The sequence below is a fragment of the Neopelma chrysocephalum genome, unplaced genomic scaffold (assembly GCF_003984885.1).
Source record: "Neopelma chrysocephalum unplaced genomic scaffold, ASM398488v2 Primary Assembly neopelma1_59, whole genome shotgun sequence".
NCBI classification, from domain to species: domain Eukaryota; kingdom Metazoa; phylum Chordata; class Aves; order Passeriformes; family Pipridae; genus Neopelma; species Neopelma chrysocephalum.
In genome coordinates, this window is record NW_020897714.1 from 29,180,812 (window position 1) to 29,203,532 (window position 22,721).

The 22,721-nt window shown below is 38.2% G+C and overlaps 1 protein-coding gene across 15 annotated transcripts in view; it reads left to right on the top strand.

The window, feature by feature from the left end:
• Nucleotides 1–22,721, top strand: part of CACNA1C (calcium voltage-gated channel subunit alpha1 C) — a 433,748-nt gene that overhangs the window by 9,313 nt on the left and 401,714 nt on the right. For all 15 annotated transcript variants that reach the window (XM_027680722.1, XM_027680736.1, XM_027680724.1 and 12 more), the window contains exons 2-3: nucleotides 18,178–18,499; nucleotides 22,465–22,570. In XM_027680722.1, the coding sequence (XP_027536523.1) occupies nucleotides 18,178–18,499; nucleotides 22,465–22,570 (428 nt within the window). The remainder of the gene's footprint in view (nucleotides 1–18,177; nucleotides 18,500–22,464; nucleotides 22,571–22,721) is intronic.

Here is a 22,721-nt window from a genome sequence, read left to right on the forward strand (position 1 = left end):
TGACTGGAATAGAGTATCACTTGTCATTTCAGCCATTATGGCAAAAGTCAGAAATAAAAGCAGAGAGTGAAAGATTAAGATGAACATGGCTTCAAGGCTTTTATCTGCCTTAAGGCAAAGGGTGTCAAGAAAGATCATAAGAGATGAAAAATTGTGTCCCGATTTGCACACAGTGATAAAAGCTGTTATGCATGCCAGGAAATCAGTCAAAAATAACTAGAGGGACTTGCTACTGGCAGTTCTTAAAAGCAACTAAAGTGTTTTAAAATAAAATTTAAAAAAAAATCAGGTATCAAACTCGAGAAAAATTGAGCATGGGGCTTTACAGGTGCCTGGCAGCATCTCTGGGAAAGTGTCGTAGCACATGGTCAAATGTGAAGTGCTTAAAAAAGGATCACATCTTAAGATATGCATAATTCAACAAAAACACTGCAGGAAGTTTTTAATGCTGATAATGCAACTTCTGTTACTTTCTACGAAACATTATGCTTAGACATCTTCTTAAGTGCTTTTAATTTGCAATGTGATTTACACAGCTTTTAGAGTATTTCTGTCAATAGATATGCATTTGACTGGAACATACATCCTGCTGTTTAAAGGATAAGTACATATGGGTCAGCAGTTCTTTATCTATTTTTCCAGCACTTAGCATTCTTATTGAGAACGTTACTGTTATCTTGCTTTGCCTTGATTTTGCTCTTATTTCACCAGAACACTTTTTTACTTTTATTTTGGGGTATGCATTTTTGAGATTTTGTTCGCTGTGCTTTGAGGTGGTTTCTCATGAAGAACGTTAGTGCACAGAATACAGAGCTAGGTCTGACTGAATGTTGCTGAGGATGTTGGCATGCGTGCTGTAGGGCCAGAGGATTCATTATTTATGAGAAATATGGATGGGGAAGTCCTACGTGGAGTCAAATCTACAAATATCAGAGGGAAGGAAATTTATTCTTATAGCACATATCAGTGGTGTTTGATACTTCAAAAGGAATTTGATGTAAGCTCATCCAGATGGCTTAATATATTGGTGGATTTTATTGCTCGTCTCCCTATGTCAGTGTTGAAATATTATTTTAAAATACTATTTAAAGATAGAATTACTGCAGAAGATGGAAAGCCCCACTTGTCATCTTAGGATTTAAACCTCTAGTTCTGTTCTCATAACAGCAATAGAAAGTATCTAAACCTGATTCTGCAGCTACTGAACAGAGATCTGACAGATTGCCTAGTGCTGTTTGGAAGATTAATGTAAAGACTGGAGTGTGGATATTTAGAGGATCAGACTGTATTTTAATTTATTTTTGTGTTAGGATGTAGACATCCAGAAAATCTGTCATACCTCTATAAAGGCTATATTTCTTTCCTTTTGAAAGATTGAAAAAAAAATTGTTTTCTCTGAAGTTATTTGCTTATCTTCTTATATATTTATGTGGTCATGATCCCTGTAGTACAAACGTCTTCCAGTGTTAAAAACTCTATTGCTCTTCACAACATACCAGGTCAATAGTCTTGGAAAATTAATTTTCTCTTTCTTCATCAACTCTGTCGTGTGTGCTTATGTGAAGATATTACTCTAGGAGGTACAGGCAAAGAATTTAATATAGCATTTAATTTTAGCAAGATCCACGTTATGAAATGGTGTGTAGTTACTGATCTCATCAAGCCTGTAGCAGATACAGCAATACTGGGATGCTCAATGCATGTGTCTGTGTGCAAATCAAGGAGAGCAACCCCTGCCCTGGTCCTCCTGAGTGCACAAGTCCTTCCTGACCACACAAGCAGGTTTGAATCTTGTGGTACAATCAGAAAAAAGGGTTTTTTTTTTTTGTCTTGGTCTAGCTGTGGTGATTGAAGGCAGGGCTCCCAACGGGTACCCCTGTACATGTTGTCCCATGATTTGCATTATCCCTTTTCAGTTCTGCTGACTCCCCTGTCGCCTGCCTTTGGGCCTCCCTTCTCTCTCTAGTCTTCTCCAGAATAGACAACCCACCCCTAGTTACTTTTTTCCCCATTGTCCCAGCTCTTCTACATCCATATCCAAATTTGGTGTTCCTGTTACTGGTCCTCAGTAATCCTGGCCTTATTTGGCACTACTAACAGGGATACCTGGGCACTGTTGGCATTCTGATACTCCTCAACAGTACTTCAGTGCTTCTTTTAACTAACTGTGAAGTTCATTCATCTCTGATTCAACTCCCTCTTAATTGTGTGGGGATCTGGCCATCTCTCCCAATGCCACCTGTAACTCTTGTCAGCTTCTTGCCATATCATGTCTGGTAGTTTCTCGTGTCATATCCAGTAGTTTTCCATGTCCTGTTCAGTCACCCAAGCCAGGGCTGAGTCATCTGCCTGCAGCCCTAATACCAATTATTCTTAGTGGTCTTAACTTTCAGTAATGAGTGCTGCATATTAATAAGTAAAGAGGATTCTCTTCTTTGTAAGTGCAATCTTTCCCTGGTGGTCATCAGTTTTATAGCTGGGGAATGTAATGGTCATGGAAGGAGGCTAGCATCTTGAGTAACTGGAAACAAGTGATCAGACAGGATTATGGGGAGTCAATGCTGAGATTTTGGTATGAATTTTGAACCAGATAGGTTATGATCAGGATGCATGTGGTTTCACTCCTGGGTGTGAATTGAAGAGTTAATGTCTTCCTTGAATGAAGATATTGCCATGATTCAGTGGGAAATGGATAGAAAAGGGAACTCTTACCTGGTCTCTCTCTGGGGACTGCAGATAGTAGTATGTGGTGTACACACAGTGTACTTGGTGCTAATGGATAAGAGGAGTTAGACCTCTCTCTTCCTCCCAGTTCTTCACATACCTATCAGTAGGCACCCTCAGGGCTCGAATAGCAACCTAGATATACAGACATTTCTGATTTTTATCTGCCATCTTCCCACTGTCTGTATCATGAGGCGTTTTTATTTTTGTTTTCAAATAGCTGGAAAAAATTGTCTTACTCTCAGGAACCATTAGAATGTCTCTGAGATGTCTGCAGTTGCACTGTGCCTACACAGTTGTGAATATATATAGGCAGAAGTATAATTTGCTTAGTGGACCAGAATGAATAAGTGACTGTGATTGGAAGGATCTGGCTGTGTTATGAAAGATTTGGAAAGAACTAGAATAGTATGAAATAAGAGAGAAATGGTCTGTGTTTTCAGATTGTCATTCTTCATATAGTAAAACTAATCATTTGGTGTAGATTTTGTTTTACCTCACTGTAGGTGTTTAAATTGTCTAGTTGGAGCTAATTATTTAGAGCTGGTGTGTAGTCAGTGGAGAGGAAGGCAGCCATGGCCACAGAACATTATAGGTATCTAAAATAGTGGAGTAGGCTGCTTTTTTTGGAGCTACTTAACTCTGCCTTGACTGTATAGCTAAAGCTTTGATGACTAAGTTAGACTAAATGTCAGATTTTTAGATTGCTAGAACTAATGGAATGAATTCCATCTTATTGCCTGTGTGTTGATTTCTGATTTTGGTTGTCAGCAACAGAAGCATAGTGTCAAGAAAGGAGTTATATGCCTATATTAGGCTTTAGTAAGTCACCTGTCTCTCAAGTGACCTGTATGAATGCAAATACATTGAAGGCATGCCTCCTGCCTCAATGGATGCTGTTAAATAAAAGAAATTACCAAGAAAAGCATGATAAGAAAAACAATAACTTGGGAAAAATCCCTGTTGGAAATGCATGGAAGCTGCTTGTTGAGGAATATCCCTGTCTCTGCCTAGGGTCAAACCAATTAATTATTCCCAAGACTATGCTTAGGAGTGGGAAATTTCGTGAATGCAAAACAGGTAGCTTCAGGATGGAGATGAGACTTTCCAGGCAGTGTCAGAGAGGGATGGCAATTGTGCCAGAAGACACAACATCAGAGGAACTGTGCTGTCATCAGTTCAGTCTTCTCCTCCTAGCTAGCGAGTGTGGGTAGCTGAGCTGGCTGGAATGTACCACATTCACAAGGGAAGATTAATAGTTAGGTAATAGGAATGTAGAGAGGGTTCTCTGCAGTAATTCTTTTGGTTTGTGTGTGTTGTGCTTTGGGGTGAACAAATACAGCATGCCTGATTTTGATAATGTCATTTTTGAGTCATTGCAAACTTATATACTAGCAGGGTCTCAAAGAGAAGATAAACTGAAGTGCAAAATTCATTTGGTCTTATTAGCTTGGCAACTTTGTTCAACTTTGGACATGTTGGCAGATGGGCTTCTGCCTGCCAGAGCCTGGAGTACCAGGCAGAATGTGCTGGGTCTGTGATTTCAACCAGAGGGAGAGCCCTTGTCCCTCTGGGATGTAGGCAGAGGAGGAATATGATGGGACTCCATTCTGGTGACATCAGAAGAAAAGGTTAACTTGTCTTGGCAGGGCAAGTTTTTATCACCATAAATAAGGGGTGGCACACACACTTTGTTTATATCCTTATACTCCTATTATATCAAAGAACATGTATCTTTTCAAAATTTCTTCCTCTCTCTGCCACAAGCAGGGATACAAAGTCTTTATGTATCATCCCGATATCTCTTCAAAGCCTCTATTCCCTGAATTTGCAGCCTTGACTCTCTCATGGTTTGCATACACTCCACAGTGACCAAACACCTGCTGTGCCCTGGGAGAAAGGCTGGGCTATGGCAGCTGGGATATGTGAAGCACCTATTCCAGCTTCCTGAAGAGCATCAGTGAGTAATTTTGCTCACAGGAATTGTCATCTGCGATGGGGCAGATCAGCTCAAAGCAGCACTTGCCCTTCTCGTGAGGCGCTGATGAAATAATTAAACTTTGTGGACTCAGTTTTGAAAGCTGAATTTTGAAAATAGGAAGTGAGGGGATTTTTTAAATGAAGCAACAACCTTTAAATGTAGTATTTCCCATTGGTGGCTTGCAGTTTAATCTTTCTGTAGAAATCAAACATATGCTTTGCCTCTATGGAAAGCTATTCTGTAATTTTGCATAGGGTTGTCTATGATCTTTTCTGTCATGGTTTCACCATTTGCTTTTGAATGCTCATTTACTGCCTGTGCCTGGTAATGATACAATGACTCAAAATTTGAGACAAGAGAATGTTTCAGGAAATGTATAGATTTAAGTGGGAGTAATTTACTTAAAAAAACGTAGCTGTTTTTGTAATGCTACTTGTCTGATCAAGCCATTGTGCTACAAATAACTTGAAATACGCATAACAATGGGGATCCCCGGTCTACATATGGAAATGTTCCATTTATCCCACTACAAGCCTCAATATGTTGCAAAAAATACCTTTTTACAGGGATGTTTCTGACTGATGTATTTTAAATATCATGCTAATAGCGTTGTTTCCTGCTGTCCTTGGGCTGTCTGTGGAGAACAGATTTTTGAGGACATCTGCCAAGCTGAAGAACCTCTCACAGCAGTTTCTGAATCCTCCCATTTGATCACCAAAAGGGACATCAGAAAATTACACAGACCTGATCTGGGGAGATAAAGTGGAAGTGACCCCTGACATTTCACAGTTAAATTTCTCTGGTTAGGCCTCCTCACAGTTACCAGGGTATAACTTACTAGACATCTGAGTTTGCTTAGTTACAGCTACCAAATATTGAATATAATAAGGGTTATTCCAGTAAGTTTAAAGGGTCATGGGGTGTCTAAAACCTTTTGTGTGCTCATGCTGATGAATTCCCATGAATTTTTTTTAATTCTCTTTGTATAAGACTAAATGATTCAGATATTTTTAGTCTTTCATCTATATTATCCTGCTCTACATTTTCTTATACCTCTTTTTCTCAGTTCTTTTAACTGTTTCATTACTCTTTTCGAGGTGTGGATTCTAGAACTGGGGCCTGTGGTGGTGTGTTCCATAGTAATGCTCTGCACAGCCACATTCCCTGGACTTCAGGCTCACACACAGGTGGAAACTCAGTCAGGGCCACGTTGTCTGTGTGTTGGTTCACTCTGACCATTACTTAGAGCCAACAACTGGCTCTCGGGGCAGACCAGCTCAGTCATGAAAGAGAAGTTAAACTCCTGTGCGCGCTCTGCCTCCAAAGAGGGACGGCACAGAACTGATGGCAAACTCAAGAGGTAATGAGAGGTGTTTAAGCCTTGTAAATAGGCTGGATGTTTTAGGGTTTTCTGTTATGCTTTTGTTTGTTGTTTGGTTGGTTTGGGGTGTTTGGTGGGTATTTTTGTGTGTGTTTTTGTTTGTTTGTTACTGTTGTTGTTTTCTAATGAGCAGTAGAAACTTAGAATCTCTTGGACAGTGTTCCTATGCTAGCAGAGTAAATGGTTTGTAGGAAATGCCTTGCTTCTTTTGTGATGCTGATCCTGCAAAGTGCACAGCACTTCCCAAGAAAGGAACAGAAAAGCCTCAGCTTTCACCATCTTTGGTGTGATCTGAAAACTCTGAAGACAGAGCTGAAGCAGCAGCTGGAGCACTAACTCAATGGCAGTTCTAAAATAGTGCCTACTGAGTTCTAAGCAAGTGGTCTACAAACCTGGTGTGGATCTGCTCGTGCCACCTTTGCTCTGCTATGTGTCAATTTGGTAATGATTAATGAATCTGCTTTTATATAAGCAGGAGTTCTTATTTTTAGAAAGAATCTATAAAGACTGTCTCAAACATTTGTCTGCATCTGCTGTAGAAAAGGTCACAGAGAAGCTGCTTAACAATGTTTGTATAGTCCACCAGTGACATAAGAACTATTTCGGGGTTACATGTTATAGTGTTCAGCTTGAGATGTAAACCAGATGCTGGTTTTCCTCATGCAGGTGCTTACAAAGATTCTCTTGCAAATTTTCCCCCTTTTATTATCCACCCCCCTCCCCGCCCCCTTTTTCTGCAGTTGCAATCTTCTGATTTAGTGCCTTATTTAGCTTGGAAATGCTCTTAACTAGCAGAGCAAGTCAAGAGTGCTTGTTTTTGCATCTGCATATTACATGTGCTTAATATTCAGACTTGGAACATCCAGCAAGAAGATACCAGTAAATAAAAACATGTTAGGGAAATGTCTGCATGTTGGAGATAGAATGTGTTACCTTTGGTACCAAACAACTCAGGAAAATTATTTTTCTCTATGCACGGTGCTATAAAAATATGACTCTGCATCTGTTAATGCTTTAATACCTCTAGATCACAAAGGTCTAGTTTGAGTAAATGAATGGTTTTGTTTGGCTTTTTTTTTTCTTTTAATTGTCTTTTAATATCACCCTGACATTGAACCAAGCCACTGTTTTCCTTTGTTGTACAACATGGTTTACATTCATGTGGTTAGTAATTTTCTGTGGTTTTGTTTTAAGGAGGGTTCACAAGGGCTTCCTTTTCCTTGCTTTGCAGAGCATTTTATATATGGAGCATTTCCTTGAGATTTTGTGGATGAAAGGAAATAGATGGAATGGAAGAAGCTTTTGTTCTTCCCTCAGTTCAAATTTTGCCATTGTTTTGCATGATCTCTTTCTAGTACCTTAATGATGCCAAGTTACAAAGAACCCTCCTGTGTGAATACTTTCATTTTGTATAAAATTATTCAAATATAAGAACATTAGGTGACTGAAATCAGGAGAAACACCAAACTTTTCTATTTTCACTTAATTCTTAGGATTTGATATGTCTTAGTATAGTTCATTTCAAAACTTACCTCTTCAGTTGCTTTTTCTGATGTTTTGTTGGTCTTACTCCAAGCAGCAGGGGAAGAAAAAAATCGCATTTTAAAAATAGAAAAATGTGTTTTTTAGAACACTAAGATTAATGGCTGAAATCAAAGTCAGTTTTGACACTTGAAACATCTTATACCTTTTCCTTTGAAACTGCCTGCATTTCAAGAAGGGAGTGCATCTTTATTAGGATATTGCAGACATAACCTAAAATTAGATAAATGCAGTTTAAAATAAATTTCTGCCTGTATGAAAAGCAACAAATAGTTCTCAAGCAACTGTTTTACGTGGGTGCTAATGATATAATTTACAGATGTCTGGTTTTCACTGAGTTTAAAGCATTTCTGAAAATTAGAGAGATTATATATTTATATATAGATAGATATATTGATAGATAGATATAGTCTTCTAATTGGTATGCCCAGTACCTGAATGAATCTTTGATTTGGGTGCCTGCTGTGGTCAGTTCTTACAGCCTTACACGTGGACTCAGAGATAGCACTAATGGTGCAAAGAATGACACTGAATAGCCAAAGAGCTTCATGAAATGTGGCCCCTTTGAATGAGAGGCTAAAAAGGAGGACGATGTGGACCAGATGGCCTTCAGAGGTCCCTTCTAACCTAAGTTATTGTATCATAATGTGGATTAATGGCTTCCTGACGTGGGTATCATCACTGGGAGGGAAGGCTGGCAGGGAGTACTTATGGCTTGTATAGGAAGTTTGGATATACACTCTGCTTTTACATGCTTGCTGAGCTCTTTCCAGCAAACTCTGCCTGCTGCCTGGGTTTGTGCAACTGAACACTGACCATAAACACAAAGAGGAAGCAAAAGCCCTCAACCTGTCAGAATTTGCACTGTCTGTTGTTTATCAGGGCTGATCTCCATTTAGATCTGGATGCTAAAGTTTGATTTCTTTTCTTTTTTTTTTTTTTCTGTGTGTATTGGGGGGGGGGTGTGTGTGTGTGTCTATTGAAATTTTTGTCTGTAACTCAGATAGAGACCTATATAGAGATCCCTTTGTGCTTTTTAGTCATCATCTGATGTAACTGAGAACAGACTGCTATTTTTGGACTGAGAATACTATGAGTTGTGGAAGAATTGTGATTGATTTTTCTAGGGTGAGGATATTGAAATTGCAGGCTTTGAATTATTTAGATATCATACACTTGTACACATTTCCCAAATTGTCACATGTTTTGGGCCAAAAGCAGCTACAGAATTGGGCTAAAAGCAGCTGCAGGGTTGCTCTCCACCTTGTGCACAAGCACATGTGCATGCATGTGCTCCCCACAAATAAATGGGAATCATCTCATTTAATCCACTTAAATTTGTTGTGCAATTAAACTTATGTTTTAGATTACTTCTGTACACTCTGAAGACTGGCACTTCGAGCAGCTGGTTTCACTTGTATTTCAGACATCTGTCTTAAGGGTAGAAAAAATGATCCTCTGCACTGACTATAGAGAGGGTTTAGACAAGATCCCTTTTTTTAAATGGTTCAGGTAGGGTGAGGCAAATCACATGAACAGGTTTCTGTATTTATTTTTATCCCACTCTGAATTCTCAGGCAAGGAATCTGGAGATCATCTAATACAATGAAGATTATTTTTAAAGTGCAAGAGCTTAATTTCTGCAAAGAAATTATATTTAGATTACTCACTGTGTGAAAACTAATCATTCACCAATAAGAAAATGGTGAGCAGTTAAGAGGACAAGCTTGTCAGAAGAATCCAATTTATTGAGTTGCAGTTTATATCCAGAGGAATTTTACTGAAGACAAGGATATTTTCCCAAAATTGTGCTTTATCCCAGGATCTGTAATAGTGGTAACAATAACTTAGACAATTGGTGGAAAAAAATACATTTAAACAAGAAACCTCTCTCTTGGTGTTTCCATTTGAGGATCTATGCCTGGAGTTTGCCCAAGAAACATGTTGCTCCTTCAAGAAACTAGCAGGTTGCTGCAAAGGTTTTGTGCTGACAGGTACCCTAAAAATTAGGTACCCCACTTTAAAAAGATGTATTGATCCACTGTACCATGAGATGTGCATCTATAACTGCCTCAAGTGAGGAACTTGGGTTTTTTTTAATTTATATACCATTTGTGCTTCCCAAATCTTCGTTCGCGAAGCCTAGCCATGATGATGACCATTTGTGCTTTGTGCTCTGCTGGAGACTGCATTATCACAGCAGAACTATGGTTTTATGTAAAAACCCTTGCTAGCCATTCCTTCAAACACACGGCTAATTGGGTTCTCTCAGGCATAATACTGTTATTGGGAAAAAAGATCTTTATGTCCCTAGTCCTCCGTTACTATTTTTGAGTTGTATGGATGTTTCAGTGAGCTGTGGTTGAAGGAAAGTGTTCCCTGGCTTGACTTCTGAGAGCTTAATCTGGGTGCCACCAGAAACTCATCTCAAGACACCAAAAAGGATTCTGTGGGAGTTTTCGTGTTTTCTTGTAGCTTGAAAACCACAAAAGAAAAAAAAAAGCAAATATTTTGAAGGAAATTGCCCTCTAAACACCTCTTCACCCTAAGAAATTTATCTCGTAATAGAATTTGTAATTCAGCTGAGTTGTATTACAGACTTCTCTGGCTCAAACTTTTCATATTACACGCTTGCCTTGGGGCTTATAATTTAGTAGGCTTCATGCTTTTTTCACTTCTTCCTCCTCTCTGAAAAAAAAAAAAAAGAAAAAGAGACCTTATTTCCCGGTCTAGTTCTCTTGAATCCATAGTTACAGAAGAGAAAAATCCAAAACTAGATTTTTGTGACTGCTGAGACTTTTCAAACTTTGGGCTTTCTAGATTCTTCTGGGTAAGGTTTGACAAGATGGCGCTGGTGAAGGAGGCAGAACAGACTGTTGCTTTACGTATATTGTTTCAAAATGGAAAGTGAAAACTTTAGAAACACTCAAGTGATGAAATCTTAGATAATAACTTCTGATCACCTGCTAATTAGAATGGGGAGAGGCATGGGTTCTATCTCTTTTGTTAATGTACACTGAACTGTAAACCCCCAAATTTTCAGTTAATAGGAATATAATTTGCTTTCACTACAAGTACAGGGTTGTGTCTTTTATTGAAAAAATTAAAACCAATGCAGCACAGACAGTGCCCCCACCAAGAAAAAGAAAAGCCCCAAAGCAAAAAAATGCAACCCACTCGAAACACCTGAACTGTGTTCTTTGAAAACCATAGCATTTTCAAATAGAAAAGTAAGGGAAATCTTGAAAATTTGTTATCTCGGTGCACATGGAGGAATATCTTATTAGGAAGCAGTGAGTTTGCGACATACTCTGAAATAAAGTATATTTGCATGGAGAGAACTATGTACGTGGTGATGTTAAGGGAAGAGTTGTCCCATGGTTTATTCCAGTGTTGATAGTGAATTATTACTGCTTGTATTCTTGCTGGGCCTTACTCATGAGCCAGGAATCCCTTGTGCTGGATGTTCTACCAATGTAGAATCTCTTTCTCAGAAAATTCAAAATCTAAATAGTGTTGGCAGAGTTACAAGAATTTACCATGCAGTGTCAGTAGTTAATTTTCAAGCGTAAATATTTAACTTGGAGGCATTCAATACTGGAAGTGAGAGGAGCTTGTGCACTTGGGCTCTTCATTGAAATGGACTTTTTTTTCCACACTGCTAGAAGTTCATTGCTTCTTCTGTTAATAGCACGAAGGAAAAAAACCCCACCTCTGTTTTGAGGGGGGAGATAAAGGAAAACAAAGATCCAGTTGCAAAGCGTGCAAAGCATGGTTCTTGAATAAGATTTTTTGTTGTTGTTGTTTAGATTTTTAAAACTGTTTAGTCTCAACTACGGCAAACAAACCATCTTAAATCACATATCTTCTCTGTGAGTGTGTGTGTTCTGAAACCCTAAAACAATTTACAGGAAAAATTCTTTAACGCTCTTATCTGGGCTAACAACTACACAGTGAGTTTTAGTCTGATGTGATGTTTAAAAGTGCGTGTCTCCATTATAAATTGTTATGGAAAAAGGCATAGTTCAGGTTGCAATCCAGCTTTCATTATAATTCATATCTCTAATTACAAACTGCCTTCAGAAAAACACTTGTTTTTGTGAAAAAAACCCTAGTGTTACTTTAGCAGTTAGCTGTCAGAAATAACGTCTTGTCAACTTTTTTACGAAGGGCTAATAAGGAAAAATATCTAAATCATGTTTTAAAGCTTGAGGGATTTACATGTGTGCAGCCTTGCATTCACTAGGGGAAATTTCCAGGCATGTCAACTGAAAATTTAATGGAGGTTTCTGGAAAAAAAACCTGCTACTCATACAACTAAATGGGTTTATTTCATGTCGAGATTTTAAACTTCGTGTATGACTTGTTGTTGTTTTCTTGAAATGCTGAAAGGCTTTTAGACTTTGCATTTATAATATTTGCAGAGTGATGTTTTAAAAGCAAAGAAAGAGAGCTCCAAGCTGATTGAGCTGAAGGTCCTCACCTTCTCCCCATCCTGGAGAGATGAGCATGCACATAAAGTCTTATGAGGTGCTGATGTTGCTGTGGTAATCTAAAGATTTGAGTGAAGCTGGGTTTACTCAGATAGGTCTTTTTTTATAGACTAACTGATGAATAAACATATCATCTTTCTGTACAAAGGCCTTCATGTCAAACTTGCTCTAAACTAACAAAAGAAACTACTACTCACTATAAATCTTGCCTCGAGTGTGTGATTCCAGATACATGTTTTTCTGGCCTGGTCTAAAAGACTTAAGAGTGTGGGAGGTACATCCTGAATTTTTCTTACTGCGAAAAAACATTGCTTCTGCTTATGCCCTGTGAGCATGGTGATAGATATTCCCTTTCTGTTCTTTGAAATAAAATATACATACATATATATCTAGAAACCAGATATATAATATGTGTCTATATAAAATACATGTAAAGGCTGTTAAAATACATTAAAGGCTGTTATTGTATCATCCTCCCCCTCACATCCTCAGGAACAGCAGTCTGAGTTCTGTCACTCCCATTTCTGTGACTTTGCTTCATAGCTCATGTTTTGTAGGCCTTTGTCTGGTCTTGCTTGCTTTGGGCAGCCTAAACTGAGCTGTGTCTGTCTCAGAGTGTGGGAACCCAAAACTGCCCCCTGTATTTCAGCTGAAGCCCTGCCGATGCTGAGCTGAAGAGAAGGATTCCTTGTAGTGTTGGATAGATTTTATCCCTGTTCATATACTACATTGTGATGGTTGCATTTTGATGGGAAGAAGGCAGTGTGACAATATCAACCTCTGTTTTGTTGCTGATCCATTATAAACCTCCAAGGCTTTTCTGAAAATAATTTGGGCAGATGATTGATTTTGCTTAAATACTTTGCATTTGTCCCTGTTGAACTCCACTCTGTTTTAAAGACTTTTGCTTCACTTGATGAAGTTCATTTTAAATTCAAATTCTGTCCTTCAGTGTATTTGCTTTACCTCCCAGCTTCACAGTTGCCTGCTTTAGTAACACTATTCACTGTTTGATCATCCAGATCATTAATTGAACAAAATCAAAACATTGAACAGAATCAGGTCCAGGGCAGGCACTTGGGTACCTCTGTGTGACACATCCTCCAGTTTAGACTGTGTACCAGTGATTGCTGATCTCAGGCATCCACTGGTTTTGGACTCACATTATAGCAATTTTATTCTTGCTCATAAATCCCTAGCACCTAGTATTCTTATGAAATTATCATACAAGACCTCATAAAACTATTAGTAAAGTCAGGAGACAGGGACCCTGCTGCTTCCATCTTGCCTGTGAATTCTGTTCCTCAGTTCTGGAAGAAACTGGTTTTCTTTGACACAATGTATTCATGAAGGATTTATGTCGCTTGCTCTTTTTCTACCTGTCCTCCAGGTACTTGGAGACACTTGTTTATTTTACTTATTCCAGATTTCTTTTTTTTTCTTTAAACTGAAGTTAAACTGGATTTAATGCCTCCCTTCTGCTTTTTTAAACTCCCTTTCTCAGTCCTCTGAGAACTCTCCTGTCTTCATTCCAATCTTACAGTTGGAAATAATACCTGTTTTGGTTTGGGGATTATTTGTGTTAGTCTCCAGCTCTTGATGGATTTTCTTTTGTAAAATTGATGCATAAAGGTCATGTAACACTTAATCCTTCTTGCAATCATCTATAAAATTCTCTCCTTTTTCCATTGGTTAATGGATCAATGTTTTCCACACTCTTCCCCTTATTAACAGATGATCTCATACACTGACTTTTTTTTTGGTGTTATTCTTCATGCTTCTCCTTTGGACACCTCCCAGTTGAATATTTTATAACTGTTTTCCTGTGTGCTGGAATGGGTCTCACACATAATCTTAGTAGTCTGACCAGTTTCCTACTTTCTGTTTGCTTTCTTTCTGAATTCAATTAAGACATTATGATTTAGACAGTCTTCTCTTTTACTGTACCCATCTCTCCTCTGCTTTGGGGAAAAATACAGCTGTGCAGGACAGTTTCAAGGTTTGCATTTTTAGGATTCTGATGTTTTTAAAGTGAGGGAAAAAAAGAATGGTGACACCCCACATTAGGATAGGTCTATTTTCATTTAAAGAATTGACTAAACACAAATTCCTGTACAATAAATATGTGGCTAACTACATGAAGTCAAAAGAGCTCATAAGTTTGATTCCACTGTGTCATTAACTTGCCCACATCTCATATCAAATGGTCACTGCTTAGCTGGGTTTTTCTAGTGATGCTTTTGAGTTAGTTAATAGGTGGTTTGGCAGATAATATTAGAATGCAAATGCCACTTATAAAGTTATTAATGGTCATCACTGTATATTTTAATAATGATTTCAGTGATTTAGTTGTAATCTTACAATGTCAGGTACTTTGTGCAATGTAGTTCATTTCCTGTTGTATGGCAACCTTACCTGTTACTTCTGTGACTTAACTCTGATTTTTGAGACCCGTGCTTCTGTTGTTTCTGTATCTGTTTTAGTTCTGCAAATTCTCATTTTTGCAAAAATGAAAGTCTCTCCCAAAGACTTTGTAATCAAATTTGTTCACTTGGCCTTTTCTGTTTAATTATTCTTCAAATGCTTAAACTCTTGATCCATAGCACAGAAGTACTTGGGAGAGAAGAATTCTGTGCACCAGCTGGACACAGTCAACAATACAAATTCTTACTAAAGGATGGTAGGGATTAGCAGGGTGATGATGCTGTGGATCACAGTGCTTAGTGAGTTATTGCATTTGGGTGGGGGCTGAATTTCCATTTCTTAGTTCTGGTTAACTTCTAACTTAATAACCATGTAAATAAATATGATTCAAGTGATTAAGGTAGTGTGAAACTTTATTTGTAATGGGGAAATTTAGTGAAGTATTTTAACTGCTACACTCCAAAAAGAAAACAGAAAATCCAGTAACTGCAGCTCTTAGGTTACAGCAAAGTTTTGTGGTGGGGGAGAAATGAATGCCATAGGTGAAATTTCAGTGTGATGCCTCACAAGTTCAGTATGTGCTGTTCTCCTTACTTCCTAAGAAATAACATGAAGCATTTAGATTATAGGGTAGAATTTCATTCTCCCTGAAATTTTGGCTATACTGTCCTCGAAAATATTTTGCTCAGTTCTTGAATGTACTTTCCTTGAAGCTGTGTGAGCTTCACTCTTAAATTCAAGCTATTTCTACAAACTGCCTCTAGAAAAGTCATTTGTCACTGCCATTAGTCGTTTAGTACAGATATTGTCTGCAGCCTCTGAGCTTCATGAAATGGACAGATCCTTATCAGCAATCAATATTTGTAATATTTGTTAATATAAATCTGTCACTACTGACTCATCATTTGAAATGAATTTGAGACAAAGCACTTTATTACGGGGCTGGTGATCGTGGTAGAAGCAAAACCTATAAAACTACCAGGAGTGGGATCCTTAACTTTGCTGGCACATCAAAGTCAAAATGCCTGGACTTGAATCCTCATGTGGAACCTAACTAATAAGCAATAATAATGAAGACTCTTGACACATTTCCAAATTGCGTAAAGGTCTTCATTAAGATGCAGCAGCTGTTTATTTTCAGGACCACATGGTCTAGTCAGCGTGATAAGAACACAATGGAGAGGGATCAGCAGGATTGCCTTTAGCGGAAAACACCCACATCTTTCTTATCCACTCTAATGGGTCAGTAAAGAAGAGCTGGAGTTGGAGAATAATTAGAGTAATTTTCCATTTATTTTTTTCTTTCTAGCATGCCTTAGGCTAGGGAGGTCAAATAGATGCTAAAGAGAAGAACTGCATCTGGAACTAGTCTGAAAATAAATATGTATCCCATGAGTAGTGCTGTGTACAATTTGCTTAGCCTTAAAAACTAAGTTTGTCTGCCAGTTGATTGCCTGCTTCATCGAGGAAATCTGCTTAGCCTGTATGATTCTGAGAGCTCTTTTTCTTCAGTTTCAAAATCTGAGGGATGTGAATTAACTATTTCCCATTTCTTGTTTCTTTCAGCTTTCCCTTTCACATATCAGAGTCATATTACTCACCAGCTTCCTTTTGGCTGGTTTGCAACTAGGAGATATTTAAGTGAGCAGAGACAAGCTCTGGATTTTCCTGCTATGTAATGAAACTCTAACAGCCTTGAAATCTTATGGCAGTGCCTGACATAAAATAACACCTGACTCTATCATGTCCTTCCTTGCGATTCAATGAGATGAATTTAAAAATCTTATATGCTTTCTAGGTAGAGGCATATCCTGTTGCACTCTGTGTGTCGGTGTAATTGTATTTATTCTACCTGCTTTAGTTCATTAGTGGTGCAGTCAATGCTCTGATACCTTGGCACTGCACACCCAGCTATGAAATATGCATCTTGGGTAATTATTTCTGTTCAAGAACAGCTTGCCAATTCCCTGATTTTGAATGTCTTTCATCTGATATTGTAAATGAAACACCATGTCAAGTGGTCTTTTGTTTGCTTTGTCTGATAGTCTATAAGGAGCCCAGCTGACCTATTTAGTAACACCATATTTCTACATTGATCTAAAGTGGAACATGGTCAATAGTAGACTTTGAGCTTGCTTTGAAATAGAAGGTGATCTAACTCCTTTACTGGGTTTCTCCTATCTGCCCCTTGCACGTGCACTTTTTCTGAAGCAGAGTCTGCTGCTCAGATATGAGGCAAAACACAGGCCATGGAGTGTGCAGCGTTTTGAAACCGAGCTCTTGTTGTGTAGCCTGTTGAAGAACAAGACCTGTAGACACCTTGGACTCCCTTTTACCTGTATCTCAACATATGGGCCACAGCCAAACTCTAAAGTCCACAACAAATAAAAGTAGGCTCTTAAATATTATATAGGGCATACCTAAGCATGGTGTTCTTCTTAGTCACAGTTTGCTGTTGTGAGTGTGTAAATTCCATGTTGCACTTTTTTGACATGTCTTATATTTTCTTCTGTAAAGTATCTGTAGTAAAAGTCCTTTAATCCTTCTCAAGTTCTTACAGAACTCAATTGAAGCTCCAAGGAGTAAGGGAATCTATTTTGAAGTTCCAAAATTTACTCCATTTGAAGTAATTGAATTTTTAATTTGAGTCACTGAAAAAGCCTCGTGTAAGAGGCACAGGTGACTCAACTGTCTTTACTGAAACAATAGAACAATTACACCAGCTTGAAAGGGTGACTTTCATTTTTTGTACTGCTAAGACCTTCTAAATATCAGCCACATGTCACCTGACGTGTATATTCTATTATTATGATTGGACAAAAGAGTATAGTGCCTCACTTTTGGCTAAAAGAACTGCAACATTTGGGACTGCTAGGTCTTAGCATTCTTGTTAACATACACTTTTTAAGCAAGTGTTACTCTATTGATTCAGGTTTTTGTCTGTCTTAAAATCAGTTTATCAGGATAAAGAAATAGGTTCTGATTTCTAAATATATATTGGTTGGCCTAAACTATCTGCAAGCCTTGCCTTTGTGTTCCAGTTTGTGCTTCAGTGTACCTTCTGGTCAGGCTGTTCCTAGGATTATACATATGTACATTTTGCAGAGAGAATCAAGCTTATTGCTAAAATTTCACTTTATTTTGAGATAATCTTGAAAGCACAAGGATTTTTATGATGGGACTTGAGAATCTCGTTTGGGTGCTTTGTCATGTACTAAATAGCATAGTAGTGCCTGTCTGTGTGTTAAAGTGATGAGAGCTGTCCTCACCTTTTGAGCTTTCAAACAGTCCCACTTGCAAAATGCGTGGGTAAAAAAGAAAATGGATAGTTTGTTTTCTGTGGATCCTGGAGATTGTATTGATTGGAGGCACTTCTAACAGCTCAGTATCCATTGGTCTTGTTGAGAGTCTCTTGCAAGATGAAGGATTGCATAGTATTATTACTTTAAAATGAAGAGTTTGAATTGAAAGAACAAGCTGATAGTAAACGGATATCTTACACTTAATCTTATCTCTTGATTTTACTGATACTGAAGGTTTTTAAAAACACTTCTGGTTATCTCTTCTGCCGTTTAGAAAACGTCTTCACAAATTTCTGTCTGTTTAATTTTATTTTTGCTTTTTCCCCACAGGTTCCAACTATGGGAGTCCCCGTCCAGCTCATGCCAACATGAATGCCAATGCAGCTGCAGGGCTTGCCCCAGAGCACATCCCTACTCCAGGGGCGGCTCTGTCCTGGCAAGCTGCGATCGATGCTGCCAGGCAAGCCAAACTGATGGGTAGCGCTGGCAACGCAACAATATCCACGGCCAGCTCCACGCAGAGGAAACGACAGCAGTATGGGAAGCAGAAAAAACAGGGTACCACCACAGCTACACGTCCTCCCCGGGCGCTGCTGTGTTTAACACTGAAAAATCCCATCCGGAGGGCCTGTATCAGCATCGTCGAATGGAAATATCCTTTCTGATGTTCTCGCTCAGAAATCAGCAAATCATTTGTGCACATCAGGTGCTATTCAGAAGCGCGGGGAAATCAATACCTTAAGTTGAAAGGCACTGCTGGGAACTTAAAATACATGAATAGTTTTTGATGTCTTAACTGAGATCATTTGTGCTGGGGGAGGGGGAAGGGAGATTAGAGCTGAAGCCTTAACTACACCTGTGTGTAAGAAACCACTAGAAGTTTAAATTATGAGGGTTAGGAGTTGAATTTTGCTCTTTTGAAAACACGTGGCCCAGACTGAAATGAATGGGAGATATTCAAAGTATCTGAGACCAGAATTGAACTGACTCTATCGGATTGATAGCAGCTGCTGGCTTTCTTTTCTGGGACTTCGGTGGGGGTTTTTTTTGGTGGGCTTTTTTTTGGGGGGGGGCTTTTTTGGGTTTTTTTTGGTGTGGGTTTTTTTTGTTTGTTTTTGTTTGTTTGGGTTTTTTGTGGTTTTTTTGGTGTTTTTTCTTTGGTGGTTGTTTTTTTGGGTTTTTTTGTTGTTTTTTGTTTGTTTTGGTTTTTTGGTGTTTTTTTAATGTTTATTTTTTGTTTTCTGTTTGTTTGTGGTTTGTTTTGGTTTTGGGGTTTTTTTGTGTTTTTTTTTTTTCTTTTGGTGGCTGCTTTTTTGCAGGCACTTAGAGGTACCACCAGTCAACAGCTCTGGTACTTTGAATTTCACACTTTTTTTTGTTAATCACGTGGCATCACATTTTCTACAGTATGGAGGAAAGAACGGGGCAAAAGGAAGAAGTAAAAAAAACCCCAAATTTATGCAGTAAGATCCTGAAACAGGGCTCAGGACTGTTAATTTTATTGGAATTCCACTTAAACGAGTAAGGCTCAGTAATGCATGGTAAGGGATAATGCTTATCTAGAAGAAGGGAAAAAGAAACACATTACAGTAATCCTGCAACATGTACAAATGCAGTGCAGAGCCAGATCTAATTGTCTGAACATGAGACAGACTGTGCCACAGACAACAGATAACCACTGACACAGAACTGCTGAATGTAAGGATCAGTGCTGCTTCCCTAGAAAGCTATTGAGAGTTTGACCAATGCTTTAAGTGGAAGGAGCAAAGCCCTTCTAGTCACCCAAGTCTGATCAGTGCAAGCTGGAATTTGAGTATTTGGTGTGAAACACAAACTGAAATAAAATATATCTCCCTTGCATCCCCGAAGAGAAAACAATACTAACCTTAATCACAAGCTAATGGGGCGCTTCAGTAAATACAAAAGAAAATGCATGTTTTTAGGCATAAATAAACAAGTCAAGGGAAGGTAGTACAGAACTTGGCAGTAGTTAGTATGCTAAAAAATGAATTAAGGCATTTAAGATAATATGGTAATATTATTCCTTTGGGTGTCTGGTGGGATGTTAGAAAGGTGAAAATAAAAAATGAGTATATTAAATATTGCTGACATAGACATATTTTTCAGATGAAGAACTTGTTAAAATTGCCCCTGTCAATTCTTAAATGTCCTTAAACTACCTGCCTACCTATTCCTTTCTTCTTCAGATGCTAATTTTTAATCCCCTGATTAAGTTTGCTACTTTTTATTGCTTCTGACATAGCTTTGATACTTTAAGCATATGATGGCTGATAGTGACTAACAGGATGAAGCTGAGTATTGGCTGAGTTGCCAGCACCCCAGTAACCACATGCCTTTAGAGAAAGCACAGAGTGACATTCGATAGATGAATAAGATCAGCAATGAATGATGGGAATGATGTGTGGTAAACCAGGGTACAGCACTGCTGAGATCAAGAGAGGACCAAACAATGCAATTAAATCAGTGCAAAGATGCTGAAGCTTGCATTTTTTGGTTTTGTTTGGTTTTGAGTGAGTTGATGGAAGTATTTTTTTTTTTTCCAGCAGAACCTCTCATTGCACATCTAGTGTTTTTAAACATGAAACACTTCAATGACAAGTAGCAATATCAAAGGATTGTGATAAGGTTTAATTTTATTCTGTATTCTGACTTTTCCTAATTGCTAAAAACTAATGAGGAAAGCTTAGCTCAATTTGCTGAACCACTAAAGTTTAAGCATAATAGATATTAAACAAATATCATATGGTACTTCAGTGGCATTTCTTACCCAAATGTTGTAGTGTTAAGACCCTGAAGGTGCAGTTGCCTTTATGAAAAAGTAAAACGAATTAATTGCCTTATTTTGCAAAGATTTAGCTGCGTATTTAATTTTCTGCTTTGTCTGCACTGTATTTGTAGGTGTTATATAATTTTATTTTTACAGTGCAATAAAAAGAAGTAAAAGAAAATATGCATAAACAGTGATAAGTTAATAGATGATAATCCTGCCAAAAGAACAGCAACAAAAAATCTAGGAAATAAAACAATTAAGACCAGGAAAGCCTATGGAAATCCAGGTGTTTAAGCAGTACACATTATATAAACAGCCTGAGATATATACCTGAGAAGACCCACTGATTTCACGTGGAATCTACCTACCCTGACCTGCTCTTGTTCCTCCATAGTATCATATATCTCCTACTATTAGAAGGCTTAAGCACAGGAGTCTGGTGATTTTGGAATGCATTGAGCCTTCCATATGTGAAATGTAGAATATATTTGAGTATAAACAGCAGTCAGGTGCCTGGAATTTGTGTTTATCTTGCAGTTCAGCTGCACATTAAAAGATCCTCAGTTTTTTCCTACTGAAGCCTGCTGAGAACAGTAGTCTGCTGACCAAAATCACCCATGCTGTGTTGACATTTGGCAGCGCTGCAGAGCCAGTCCCATGGTAGATAAATTCAGGCTCAAATGCTCTCTGTGGCACAGGTTATGCTTGGCATTCTCCCTGTCCTATCCTGCTCTTCATTCTCCTCCAGAGTACCGGTGAGTTATCCCAGAGCTAACCTCCAGGATATTCTTGCAGGCAACTAAATGTAGACAGACTGTAAATCTGGTCTCTAGTCTGAGCTGGGAGACACTTCACAGCAACTGAGATCAAGGAGTCCACTGAAGTAGATGAAGTACTGTGCCAACAAACCAGGCAGTAGAAAAATGCCCTTTGATTCCAATGGACAGTCAAAGAACATTGAGATCACACAGGATTTCTTTGTTGAACATTCCAAATGTTTTTTGGTTTTTTTTTTCCCCCCTTACAAAGTTGGTGCAAGGTTGAAATGCCCGTGAGTTGTTGCTAGTTTCTCTATCGTAAGGAACTCTCAGCTTCCTGGTGTCCCTAATATACTGTGCAGGCACATTTGTAGTCTCTGTGATGCCAAATAAAATGTGAATAAAAGAAAAAGAAATACTCCCTCAAATAATTTTAAGCAAAACAAGTATACCTGGCAGTGTAAGCACATTTTGGACAAAACCATTTTTTTTGCCTTAACAAAATTTATCATCTTTTAAGCATCTAGCAATGTATGCATGTATTCCTTGGCCCCTTACATTTAACTTTGAGGTATGAGAGAGAAACCGTGAAAGGGGGAAAAGAAATACAGCAACAACAACAACAAAAAATTAAAAAAAACTCCAACAAAACCCAAACCAAAATGTTTGTTAAAATTATTTGAGAACTTGTAAATGCAGACGGAAAAAGACCAAGAGAAACTAATCCCAAGAGGAACAAAGGCAGTCCTTCTAGAGCAGGTTTCTGTTAATAAAAATAGTACAGCCACACTAGAAGGAAAATCGGGAAAATGCAATCTAAATAAGTTAAAGAAGAAAAAAACTTTTTAGAAATCTGTGTTTACTCTGGCACGCGACTGGCCTACACTGCTTTTGACATATTAGGAAGATTCTTGGCTGGAAGCTCCTAAAAGCACTTAAAAAGGCATATGCTTCTTTTCAGAGTATAAGGGGCTTGGAATGCTTTCTTTAAACAGAATTCTTATAAATTTTTCTTATTTTATTTTTGTGTGCGCATTTTGGAACAATTTCCTTAACTCCATTCCTCAGACCATTTGAAATAATTATTTTACTGACTATTTTTGCCAATTGTGTGGCCTTAGCTATCTATATCCCCTTTCCAGAAGATGATTCCAATGCCACCAATTCCAATCTGGTAAGTCCTCGATGGTGTTTTGTCTTGCTGTTTTGAAAGTCCTTTTGAAAAGCGATCGTAGAGACTGTTGAAGCTGGGGAACATAAATATATCCACCAACTATGAGAACATAATAAAAATTGGGTTTGACTGTATGTCTTATTTATTCACG